At 46.6% G+C, this 13,164-nt stretch overlaps 1 protein-coding gene across 1 annotated transcript; it reads right to left on the bottom strand.

Moving 5' to 3' along the window:
• Positions 1 to 4,160: 4,160 nt before the first annotated feature.
• On the bottom strand, positions 4,161 to 8,334 carry LOC144099195 (uncharacterized). The gene is made up of 3 exons (XM_077632340.1): positions 8,205 to 8,334; positions 5,554 to 5,724; positions 4,161 to 5,004 (listed from the first exon to the last, which is right to left on the bottom strand). Exons 1-3 carry the CDS (start codon positions 8,208 to 8,210, stop codon positions 4,504 to 4,506), a joined length of 678 nt encoding a protein of 225 aa, XP_077488466.1. The 5' UTR covers positions 8,211 to 8,334; the 3' UTR covers positions 4,161 to 4,503.
• Between the last annotated feature and the right edge of the window lie 4,830 nt (positions 8,335 to 13,164).

The raw sequence follows: 13,164 nt of genomic DNA, 5'->3' as shown, positions 1-13,164 counted from the left end.
TCTACAGGTTTCCTGCAGAGTACAGTTGTGTCTCGGATATCTCGGATGATTGTTATAGTGTCTCGAATCATGGCTAGTTAAATCTAAGTATTGCTGTTGGTCTACAGGGTTTCTGCAGATTACAGTTGTGTCTCGGATATCTCGGATGATTGTTATAGTGTCTCGGATCATTGCTAGTGAAATCTAAGCATTGCTGTTGGTCTATAGGTTTTCTGCAGGGTACAGTTTCGTCTCAGATAACTAGGATGATTGTTATAGTGTCTCGGATCATGGCTAGTGAAATCCAAGTGTTGCTATTGGTCTATAGGTTTTCTGCAGAGTACAGTTGTGTCTCGGATATCTCGGATGATTGTTATAGTGCCTCGGATCATGGCTAGTGAAATCTAAGTTTTGCTGTTGGTCTATAGGTTTTCTGCAGAGTACAGTTTCGTCTCGGATAACTGGGATGATTGTTATAGTGTCTCGGATCATGGCTAGTGAAATCTAAGCGTGGTTGTTGGCCTATAGGTTTCTAGCAGAATACAGTTGTGTCTCGGATATCTCGGATGATTGTTATAGTGTCTCGGATAATGGCTAGTGAAATCTAATTGTTGCTGTTGGTATATAGGTTTCCTGTAGAGTACAGTTTTGTCTCGGATATCCCGGATGATTGTTATAGTGTCTCGGATGATGGCTAGTGAAATCTAAGTTTTACTGTTTCTCTATAGGTTTCGTGCAGAGTACTCTTTTCAGCTGGCGATTTCTTAAATTAAACGTAGAGTGGCGAAAATTTGCTTGCGTTCACTAGCAATCGCAGGTAAGCTTAATGGTAGAACGAAAGAAATTAAGGTGGCACAGGAATGATTTTATTGCCTCAAATTCACCTCGCCTCCTGATACGGGCCGATGTAGTTTTGGCTACCAGGCTTTGTTCCCCTGCAACGCCAAAGGTAAGGATGGGTTGGCAGGGGCCCATCCTCTGCGGATGCAAAACCCCATGGGAATGGCAACGACTCCCAAGCGACTGTGCGGGTTCTCGTGTGGTACGATGCCTGAGTGGAGGCAGGCCTGGAAATACACCAGGCTCTACACAAGAAATCCGGTCGGAAAGGCATGTCAAAAGTGAAAAGGTTTTTAAATACATGCCATGAACTCCCCCCCTGTGCGCGAAGGCGTGCGCGTCTGGCGACCGACGCACCTGTTTCTGGCTAGTTAGGAACCAGGTCCGCGCGGGGGTTACAGCAGCCAGGCTACTCATATTTTTCCCCATTTTTCTCACCTCCGGGGGTAAAATTATACCATTGCCCTCAGTACTTTTCAATTATCTTCAAATTAAATCAAGCCTGTTATACGTCAGTGGTGCAGGCAGGGGCTTATTATCTTTCAGTCTTTTTAGGTTGCCCCAACCTAATATATATATATATATATATATATATATATATATATATATATATATATATATATATATATATATATATATATATATATACACATATATATATATATATATATATATATATATATATATATATATATATATATATATATATATATATATATGTGTGTGTGTGTGTGTGTGTGTGTGTGTGTGTGTGTGTGTGTGTGTGTGTGTGTGTGTGTGTGTGTGTGTGTGTGTGTGTGTGTGTGTGTGTGTGTGTGTGTGTGTGTGTGTGTGTGTGTGTGTGTGTGTGTGTGTGTGTGTGTGTGTGTGTGTGTGTGTGTGTGTGTGTGTGTGTGTGTGTGTGTGTGTGTGTGTGTGTGTGTGTGTGTGTGTGTGTGTGTGTGTGTGTGTGTGTGTGTGTGTGTGTGTGTGTGTGTGTGTGTGTGTGTGTGTGTGTGTGTGTGTGTGTGTGTGAAATTCGTCAAATTCGTGCTCCTATATCATGATAATGTGCACGTAACCCAGGTATGTGGGTGGCTTTTCTGAGAAAGAATTTAGTGGTTTAAATTCGAGTAACCTCATAAATATGTTTGCCTAAGTCGATGTGGTCGGCGGGCCAATAGCATATTCAAATACCTGAAGTTGATGAGAACATTTGAACTCAAGATAGTTAAGTTGAGAACTATAAAGTAATATGATATAAATTTCATCTTCACACGAGGTTAATATTCGAGTTCACACGTTAGAGAGGGCGGCAGGGCATTTGCTTATGGGAATGCTTCCGTACAAAGCGGGGAAAAAAAGTGCAAACAGTGTGCTATCTGCTGGCAGAAGGGCTGTATCATTCAGTGATTCTAATATTCAGTAAACCGGGGTGTTTCCTGGGCACACCATTTAACCGGTCCTGTACTATATAGCCTCTGCCAATGAAAACCGCACTTGCTCAAAACAAGACAGTGCTCTCGTCGAAACGTTGGCTACCGGACCGAGGCTCTTCTCCGATATTTATTCTCTTTGTTTTGTGTTGTCAACTGTGTAACATGAAGTTTTGCAAAGAAGTTCTGCAAACAAGGCTTTGCCTTCACTGAACTGTTATGGGTGCATAAATGGGGTCAATACGCTAGATGCTAAGCGTGTTACTTACCTCCAAAAATAGCCTCAGCCCTATTATTGTGTTTTTCCCATTTCGATAAATCACGACTGCGCTTTGGGGCCAGCATAATTCATTATTCATTTTAAGGCCCAGGTCGGGCAATAGTTGAAGAGAACTGTGTACAGTAAAAGCTGTTACCAGCAGCCGAACCTGGAGGAGTCTCATGTCACTCATGGACACCTGACGTGGACACAGGGACAGTGGTTGCCATGGTAACCAGCTGCCTGACGAGAGCAGGAAGCACTGTGATAGCTTTCGCTGAGTTCATAGATTTACACAGCAGAGCTTACACTCTTGGCAGTCTTGCAAGTAAATTTACGTGGCCACACTCAAAAATGCCGACAAGAAGTCCGATTTGAAACACTCCATACAGCCTGTCACCTTCAAACGCAGAGCTGCATAAAATATACGCACTCGAATAGATCAATTCCTGCGTCCGTAGGTGCCGCGGCTTCTGCGTGTTGTGTGCCTTTCCTGTGTGACTATTGAAACGAAGATTAGAAAGAAATTAAACAAAACCATTTTCCTACTCAATAAATTTTTCTTAGTCGATCAGTGTTTATTTCCGAGTAAAACTTAGTACCCAACTATACTGGTGTTTCCAAGGCGTGCCTCTTTTTTGCCTCAGAATAGCCTAGAAGCTTGCGGGATAGCCATGAAGTGAGACTTTATGCGAACTAATATCACATAGAGCAAAACAAGTGGTCTTTAGACGAAATTATCCTCGTTGCGAACTGGCAGGAAGTTTGTGCTGACAAATTCGTAATATTCTTTTAACAGGAAGGTGGTCTGCATGTCTTGGAAATCAATGATGATGGGCCCCTATGTTTTGTGAACCCAGCCAGAGGCGCCTACAGTCACTGAAGCCAACGGAGTTCTAAGATCGCACGAACAGGATGTAATATATTCAGCATGTATTATTTCTAGTCTTGAGCTCTTTACTGCCTCAAGACTCTTGCAATGATCTCTCCCTCTCCTAAGACTGAATGCCCACATATCGTAAACGTTTTGTCGTGTTTAACTAAGTTCTTCATAACTGCTTTTTCCTTCCTTTCTATAGACGTTTTCGCCGCGACAACCCTCAGTCTCGCTCCTTTTGCGTTTCTCATTAGACAGCCGCGCCTTTGATTCCAGAGCCGATGAGTGACATAGCGGTGCATTAGCTCTAAGCCTTGGCCTCGTTGGCGACACGTACCAACGATAAGAAGGCGACAGAACCACCCGGAAAAAATGATTGCTGCGGAATTTTGCCCCTGGCGGAAGTCGAGGTGATCGTAAGAGCAAAGACCGAACCACCCAGATTGGGCAGTGTATGTGTTATTCTTGCTCGTACGTGTCCTAGGGCTATTTTGATAATGTAACACTAAGTTGCCCTAACGCCCACCATGAGCTGACATTTCACTGCACTTATGCGATATGTTTTAGTGAAAAATCACTACTGCCCGCATTCTATCAAAACAAACGATGTCTGAACCCTTCCTTGTGACATACTGCCACCTGCCCACTCCACTCTGGACAACCTATGTCTCGACAAGTTCTTGCGTGTAGACCACCTGCCATGCGGTGCATAGATGCACAGGGCAGGCAGCTGCTGGTGCTTTCCACCAGACTCAATGTTTGGAAGAAATAAAGGTGAGCGAAACGAATGTCTCGGTCAACGAAAGTCAACATTTATTTGCACAAAAAAGCGTGCGAGCTGCTTTGTACTGGGACACCGGCAGAGGCAGACGGCTCGAAGGACGTCTAGGAAAGGAAATAAATTAAGAGCACAGCTGAGGACAGAGACAGCGGGAAGCAGTTCACATACAATGGAGCAACGACACAACCAGCGCCGACGAGGACATAGTGCAGGAATGTTGAAACGGCTAGACGAGACACAGAGAGGAACACGGGACAATGCACGAGGAAGGTGCGACAAGGAAGAGGCGCGCGAGGTCTCAGTTTAGGAAAGTTCTTGGGAAACAACACCTAATACACAGGCGAGACATTGCTTAACCGTGGTAACCGAAGTGGCCATAACCTCCATGGCCTCCGTAGCCTCCGTGGAAGACGCCGTGGCCGTAGCCGTAACCTCCATGTCCGTAACCTCCATGTCCGTAACCTCCATGTCCGTAACCTCCGTGTCCGTAGCCTCCGTGTCCGTAGCCTCCGTATCCGTAGGGGGCGTGAGCGTAGGCAGCGACAGGGACGGCGGCAGCGACGGCGACCTTGGCGACGGGAGCGGCGACTCCGTAGCCGACGGCGGGCACGGCGTGGCCGGCGTTGTAGGCGGCGGCAGCGGGGTGGGAGGCGGCGGTGCCGGGCTCGTTGGTCGAGATGTGGGCGCGGAAGCCGTGGCCGTCGGCGACGTACTTCACGACACGGACGCGGCCGTCAGCGTCGGTGAGACCGTAGGAACCAACCTTGTTGCCCCAGGCGTCGCCGGCTTCCTGGCGGAAGGAGCTGCCGCTGGTGTGGGCCTCTTTGTAGCCGAACTTGTAGTTGCCGGCAAGCTGTAATGCAAAAATGGAGAGTCGGGCTTATTGTATGCCTAATAATTGAGGTAACGTACTGAACACCGGAAAGCATTTTCGAGAATTGTTAATGGCTTATTCTTATTCTCGACTGCACTCTGCTACTGGTAACGTTGGTTACTGGTTTTTTGTTTTATTCCGACTTATTTTTATTTCACATGATCATTCACGAATTCTAGCAAACTGAAAGAGTACACTGTCACATGTGATCACACTGCGTACGCTTATTCGTGTCGTAATGTCATGTGCTTAGCTTTAAACCCGGGTTGTACAGTTATCAGCTGATTTATCTTTTCTCGAAGAATAAACAAAGCAACTACGAAACAATGAATCTTATTTATCAGTAAGGTGACAATCTTGAAAATAATTATGCTATTCTGCTCCGTTTTGTAGTTGCCTCACTTTTTTGTTTTGTGAACGAGTTGACACGGTGTTAGCTGCAATTACTAATACTGATCACGCAATGTTCCTGCGTGCTAAAGTTTTGTGACAGCACATTCAAGAGCAGAGCCAAAACAATGTACTCACATCCTGAGACCTGTGCTGGTTGGAGTGGCCAGCCTCAGCGACCTTGGCGACGACAGCATGGCCGTAGCCATGTCCGTAGCCATGTCCGTAGCCGCCGTAGCCATGTCCGTATCCGGCGTGGCCAACAAATCCGGCGTTGGCGACCGCGAGGGCGGCGAGGAGGATGATGACCTGTCGCGAATAGTCGGTAGAAGGCAATATTAGTAGCACGCTCAAAGCTTTTGTGGCCGCTTCTTTAGTTGTCTATTCCATCGAAGCATTGCGGTATTTTATTGCTGAGAATAACAGGGACGTAAGGCATCGAGAAATTAAGTTTGATACGAGGAATGCAAACTGAAATTTGGTCCCGCGCTATTATTCAAGAACACATTTTTCAATAGTATATTTCGACAAAAGTCAAGTGAAGGTCCTTTAATACATGCATACATCCGATACAAATTGAATTTCGGGCGTGTGGCTACACTGTAATCGCGGCGGCGTAGGCACAAGTGCAGTGAGGCTTCGTTACATCATAACTATAGGCCCCCGTCTGTTCTTTTTACTCAACTGCTGCTTCGTGCACCATTTTTCGGAGGCATGAGAGGTTGCCAGCGATCTTTTAATGTCGGCTTCGGTGTTTAAGCTCTGTTTGCACTGGCAGAGAATTTTTTGTGTGCACTTTATTGCAAGAATAATGAAAACTATGATGACTCCACAGGTGAATGAGACTTTAAGCAGCCCCTCTTGATTATAACATTTCATTATCAGTTGAAGGTGCTGCTTCAACAGATTTGAATAATTGAAACCATATCCATAGTTCGGTGCTGAAAAGAAGCCGCTTACCAAGATTATTCTTCTAATGTTCGCCTCTCCAAAAAGCAGTGATGCCACAGTTTACCTACATGTACAAACTGATTTTTTGAAGGATATTGTAGAAATAGTGTCAAAATGCCTTGCCGCTATTTCATAATCAAGATATTCATATTCAAGTGATGAATATGGCTATGCGAGCAGTGGCCGCCCAGCTCAAATATAAAAGAACCAACGATGTGTGCACCTTTGGATTCTACAGGCTGTAACATGAAATGGCAAAAAAATTGTTAATACTAACCAACTAAGTGATCTGAGTCAGCCGCCGCGGCAACTGAGGGGTTATGGCGCTCGGCTGCTGGCCCGAAAGACGCGGGTTCGATCCCGGCCGCGGCGGTTCAATTTCGGTGGAGGCGAAATTCTAGAGGCCCGTGTGCTGTGCGATGTCAGTGCACCTTAAAGAACCCCAGGTGGTCGAAATTTCCGGAGCCCTTCCCTACGGCGTCTCTCATAGCCTGAGTCGTTTTGAGACGTTACGCTCCCATAAACCAAACTAATTGATCTGAGTCGTTTTTCGTTTCAATCAGTCTGGGTTATATATACTTGTTTATCAAGAAATAATAATTTAACTGGCTTTGGTGCTGGCTTGTTGACCTCTGAAAACTTCGCTTTCGTTCATCAGTCTAACACGATTCTACCGTGAAGAAGCTCTAGGTGCCTCAGAAAACACACGTGCACTCTATCCCGCTTCACTTGACCGCCCCACTTACCCACCCCACCCCATACCTGGGGGGTTGAGTCCACTTGTTAATTTGTGAATATTTTCTCCCCGGCAGTGATGAACAACAGGCGCTTTCACATTTATTTCTTGACTTTCATGGAGGAGACGTACTTTGCGTTAGCTGTATTTCATTATTATCACATGAATTTCCGTCTGTTCTTGTCTTCCGCCGCCAACATTTCTGGCCTCGGATGTAAAAACTGTCCAATGGAGACAATGCACCCCGACGGATGATAGTGAAAAGATAAGCGCGTCTGTCATTGTAAAGGTTACGTAACACACTTCTGTCGCACCCACCGTCAGCTACCTCCACCAAGAGAGAGAGGAGAAAGAGGAGGAAATGCAGGGTAGTTAACAATACGAGCATCTACATTACGGTTCTCCATTGCGAATTGGAGTGCTTCGGCGTTGCAATGAAAGACTGTAGTTTCTGTGATCTCTCGGTAAATGGCTACCACATGGGTCCCATGGGAGGGTTGGCCGCACTAGGTGGAGTGGGACCCATTCATATTCAACTATACAAGCTCATACAGTCTCCTGTAGCAGTGGGAGCGCCCCCTCCCTTCAGCATGGCCTTCAGATAGAAACATCGGACTTTGCAACTAGTGAACTCTTGAAAGCGCTGTCAGAGAGCTCCGCTTTGCTCTTTTTCCTGAATGACTCTTTGGGTTCATGACGACACCCCTTTTATATCTCACCATTTCTACCATTGCTGTCCACCTTTACTCCTTGGGAGTACTGGAAACAATCCTCGCAAGCTAAAGAGAAAGAGCTTGCAGGGTATTACTCAAATGTTTTTTTCATTACTCTTTGAGCCATTTTAGTACAACTTAGGTCACTTCTAATGGCACAGACATGCCTAGGGCTAATCTGTTTCCCAATGGCTGAAAGGACATTTCACTGCACTTTTTATATGCTGCACTCAACGGGACGTTCTCTCTTTGAACACTAGAGTTCTGAAAGCAGGTAAGGGCAGCCTTTGCCGGATGGTTCTCTGCTGTTCGGGTTACGAGGCAAACCGTATCCCTGGTCGAACGGACCTCCACTGTCTGGAGCTCTCGGACGGGTGCTGGTGGCTCACCTTCATTGTGTGTCCGGTATCCGCAATGGTCTGCAGCTGATCCGTGATGACCGGGCAGGGCACCCTGGCGCATTTATATACACCTCGCCCTGTGCTCCAATTGTTTTCCAGCCAGGGAGAAGGGAAGCATGCTTGCCAGTGGGAGTGGAGGGGAAGAAGGTGGGTGAGGAGACCACGTGACTCGCGCATATAATCGTCTCTTCGGCGCGACGCATTGTTACCGCCGCTCTCGCTGATCGCAGCAACCTTCTCGCGGACGTTTCAATGAGTCGTTGCCGGCCGGGCGAAAATTGGCAAAGCGGTCGCCCCCCAAGAGGCCCCATAAGACAAAACAGAAAACGACCAGATGTGTGTGGAAAGAGGAGGCAGAAGCGGAGAGTATACGGCCCTGCCATGTCGGCCAGCAAAAGCACCGAGAAGGGCAAGGGTGGCCAATTTGAAGGGAGTTGCCCCGCGCGCGACCAACGTCCGGTGGTTTCCACGGGGCTCTTAGTGCTGCTAGCGCTGCGATGTGTCCGAGCTATGCGGTGCGCGCGATTCCGCAGGTTGATGGAAGGCGGGCAGGAGGTGGAGAAGGAGCCGAGAAACAAACAGCGGAACCCGTTGTTACTTCAATAAAAGAAAACGCCCGCTAAAAGCACGCAGGGTCACGGCGGCGGCCGGCAGGGTGTTGTCACGGCGAATATAACGGGGCGCGCGCGCGTATATGTGCGTGCGTAATTTTGACACTTGCCGTCGATCGGCTACGCGCGTTCTCCCTCGCAGGCGTGCTGGTGTGGCCGCCGGCGAGGATTAATTGGGCATGTGTCTCGCGGCGCTGATCGACTCTCCTGTCGTCGTTCCGTCTATTTTTATTTTATTTTCCCCAGTTTTGGTGGCCTTCCGCTGCTCTATTTATGCAATTCCGGCTCTCCTGTCGTGCCGCAGGCCCTCAAGCCTAACCTGTGTTCAGGAGCCGGCGCCACAGTTGTCCACTCCCATCTGATAACCTCTGGTGTGCTCGAGAGCTGTTTTGGTGCCAGATTGAGCTTCGATACCAATGCTCTATGAGGTACGTAAACGAAAAGCACCAAAAATGCAGTGATTCTCGACCTTCCCTATTGCCTTCTCCAGTTAGGGTTAATGAGGTTTGGAAGCGCCCGTGTGCCTTCATCCTTCAGGCGGTTGTCCAGGCTTCAGTGTGTGTGGGAAGGGGGGGGGGGAGGGGGCTGTTAGATCATGCGGTCCTTCCAAAGGTTATTTCTGTTTTGTTTCCCCCTCTGCCCCCGAGCACGGATCTCGTGCCAATGGCGTCCATGGAATGTAGCACTGGCCTTTTGTTCTACGGTCACCGCGGCTAGAACAATCATTCCGGCCCTGGTCCTGGCACGTGCCGAGGCGGGAGACAAAAGGTGTGGCCGATCTGCGGCGGGCGCACCTCCTGCACAAAACACAAAAGGGGGCGGGCTATCACCCAGTTGAGTAGCTGTGCGCCTCGTTCCATCGCCTTGGGAAATACTGCGAATGTTTCTCTGCCGGCTTGGCTTTCGTGTAGTTGCACTTAAAGGTCGGTATGCGCCCGAGTTTCTCACTCAGATTTGATCGTATGTCTGGCACGAAACTGCGCTGTCAATGCGTGCGGTCGTGCCTCAATCGTGCGAGAAAACCCTTTGAGTGGGCATTCCAAGATGTCATCGACGCAGTGCTGCGGGGCCTGAGTCGTGGACTATATTATGTGCACAGTTCATTTAGACCACCGGTCCAAGTGAGTTTTTATAGTGTTGATAACATTTTTTCAGTTAAATTGAAAATAAAATTTTAGATTTGATTTGAAATTAGATGCGAATAATGGGGGGGGGGGGGTATCCTCTACCGATCTCTAACTAACCCTGCTTCATTCTGTGAGTACGTGTTCAGGTAGTACTGCTAAAATAATCCGTCTGTAGTAGTTTTGTTACCTTGCTTAACTTCTTTTTTAAATATATTCTCTTATATTTTGAACCTATCCGCGTGTATCCTATAGCGTTGTGACCGTGTATAGTTTTGTTAATCCTGAGGAATCCTCTTAAGATTTTGAAATCATGCACGGCCCACTGCTTTACCCCTTGCTAAATGACATTCACTTTGACATTGAAACTCCCAGTACGCAATGCCCTTCAGGGCCTGTAAGGTTCAAAAATAAATAAAGCAAATTCACAGTGGCAGTGACATTTGCAAATGGTGGGAACCTGGCCACATTTATTTGCATTATTGCTTCGTGTGATGTCATTAGTTGGGTTGAGGGATGTAACTCAACAGGATTCTGTAATTTCTCATCGAGCTGTTGCTTTTTTAACCCAAAGAGTGATTTTCAGATGCCTTCATTCATCCCTATTCATCCTGTCAACTAGAGTTGACATCTGGCAAGCAAGACAGGCATGAACGGTCTTTGCCTTAAAAAGCGAGAACTATGGGTGGCCAGCGCCCATGCAAGTGCACGAAGGACTTTTTCTCCGTACCACCTCGAGTGAGACAAACAAAAGTGCCCGGAAAGCTCATGAATGCGAACGGCGGCGGGTAAAGGCAAACTTACCACTGCGTTCTAAAGCGCCGGAAAACTTGTAGTTACAGCTTTTGCGGCAGTAAGATAATTAGGCTTACAATGCCGAAAGAATTGAGCACGACGTTCGATGAGTAGTCTGAAGTGAAAACGTGCTCTTATGTTATGGACACTCCGACGTAACGGGTTTCAAAGAATCTAGGCGACCTAGGGCTATTAACGGGCACTGGTATGTCAGGGGCCGTAGGCACTTCAGTGTCTTGCCTACATCGGAAGGCGCCTGACGCAGCCTGAATTCGAATCCGCAAAGTTGTGCTTAACACTAGAAAGCTGCGTGGCACTGAGCCCCCGAAGCGGCATCCTGTAGACTTCAAAAATGAGGGTTGTGAACGTATATTTTACGATTTAGTTTTGTATTACTAAAATGCATTTCTTATGACGGACATACCTTCTTTTTCTTTCACCTCAACAACGGCAAATTCCATGCGATCGTTTCCCGTGCCTCGGTGATTTTTGTTGCGTTAGTTGTATAGCCCTTATCCGGCGAAATCGTCGTGGTCTTTTTGTCCGAAGCCTCCAAAACTCACCACCTTTACATTCCACCGACCTCCAGTCGCCACCAACCATCAGCCGCTAGAATCTGCACCCATCGCTCGCCCACCCACTATCACCCCCCAGAAGGCCTCCACCCAACACCTCCCTCAAGAAACCCACGCAGAAGCGGAACAAAGAAGCTCGTTGAATTCAAAAACGGAATGGGAAGACTATAATTATAAAAACGAACTGCAAAAATCAGTACTGCTAATGCAGATTTGTCGCATCACTTCGAACAGCGGCTCGTCAACAATATCTGTTCACCCGCCGCGGTAGTTCAAAGCTTTTGGCGTTCGAATGCTGGACCCGACGTCGTGGGTTAGATTCCTGCCACGGAGGCCGCATTAGGATGGAGGATAAAAGCAAAAACAGCCGTGTCTGCTGTGCGATGTCAGCGCTCGTTAATCAACTACTGGTGGTCTAATTTAGCCCGGAGCCTTTCACTTTGGCCCCCATTGTAGCCCATGTAGCACTTGGGACGCTAAACCTCTCAATTAACAATTTAAATAATTTTTTTTGCCACCCTCCTTTAAGGCGTAGATATCGCAATGCCATGGTTAACGTAAGTCAGATTATAATAACAGTTTTGTCCAACATTGAGGTCGGTCGTCGCAAGCCACTGCTTAAATTTCTTTAGCTAGTTCTGTCCTCTCAAAATATATGTATATTCGTAATGTTTTTCATTCTATGGGTAAAGAAACCCTTAGAATTGCCTCCAAAAGGTATCTTTGGTAAATAGTAACAATCAGTTTAAGAAATATTTCAGCAACTGCTCCATGATCCAAAAATGTCTGTTCTGGATCTTCCTAAGTCTTATAAGACATGGGATCCAATACAGCCTGAATATGACCTTAGTCATGTGTAGGCACAGTATGACGATTGGATAATGTCACTTCATCCAAATAGATATAAACCAAAGTTTTTTTATCATGCAAAATCTAAGCGCAACCACGTCTCCGCCCAGCCAAATTTTCCCTTCTATGATATCTAACCTGCCGATAAACTTCGCATGCTAGCGTTTCCCTCAAAGTGAAAACAATCACTATCACGTGAAGGTTAAAAAATTCGTCCAGTATTTAGAGCCCGCATCAAGCATATCTCATCAGAAGATTAAATAATTTTAGTATCGCGCCTCGAGATGTATTCATTATTCCTGTGTATGCCACATCAATTGGGACGGGGAGGGGGGGGGGGGCGTAACGTTCTGTAATGAATAAAATGCGTTTCATAATCATCATCGTCATCATCGGAGTCGTGTGTGCGGAAGGAAAAAAGTCCACACAGCCATCCCATGACATGTGTGAGCGTACCTCCTCTCTACACTGAGGAGAGCATGTTCCCTGTTCTCCGCGCGGAGCTGTTACCTCCAAGTAGAACTGCTTTATTCCGGCTTCATTTTGTGCTCGCGCGCATAGTTTAAATACTACTACGACATAACACGACGCATTGCTTCTATTTATGTCCTTTATAAGCTTTATTAGAGCCCACTTTTCCAACCACCTTACGCCGAATCATCGGCACGCATGTTACATTGCACCCGTCATTCAATACAAGTTTATTTCCAACGCACTCATGGTAGCTTATTTCGCTTTATTTTTCCCTTCTAGTGCAGAGGGATGAAGTATTCTTTCTCACGTCTTACTCTAATTATCGGTGCCTCTACGCTCCCTAGAAGTTTGATAATAATAAATAAATAATATTAAATAAATCTTTCCTTAAATAGATTCATCAGTCATAGTCATGCTACTCCTGTAATGCCACCGCTTATAACGCCGAAATAGAGTCTTCAAGTGCAAAAAGTGAAGCAAAAAAGTTTGACGCCCGAAAAATGAAGCGGCATGACTTAAG

Source organism: Amblyomma americanum, chromosome 7 (genome assembly GCF_052857255.1).
Source record: "Amblyomma americanum isolate KBUSLIRL-KWMA chromosome 7, ASM5285725v1, whole genome shotgun sequence".
NCBI classification, from domain to species: Eukaryota; Metazoa; Arthropoda; class Arachnida; order Ixodida; family Ixodidae; genus Amblyomma; species Amblyomma americanum.
The sequence above is the reverse complement of the archived record's forward strand: the minus strand, read 5'-3'. Positions and strand labels throughout refer to the sequence as shown.

Bases quoted from the DNA above. Each gene is read 5' to 3' on its own strand.
- LOC144099195 (XM_077632340.1), bottom strand. The intron at 5,005-5,553 runs GTGAGTACATTG...TTTGCATTACAG, and splicing joins ACCAGCACAGGTCTCAGGAT to CTTGCCGGCAACTACAAGTT.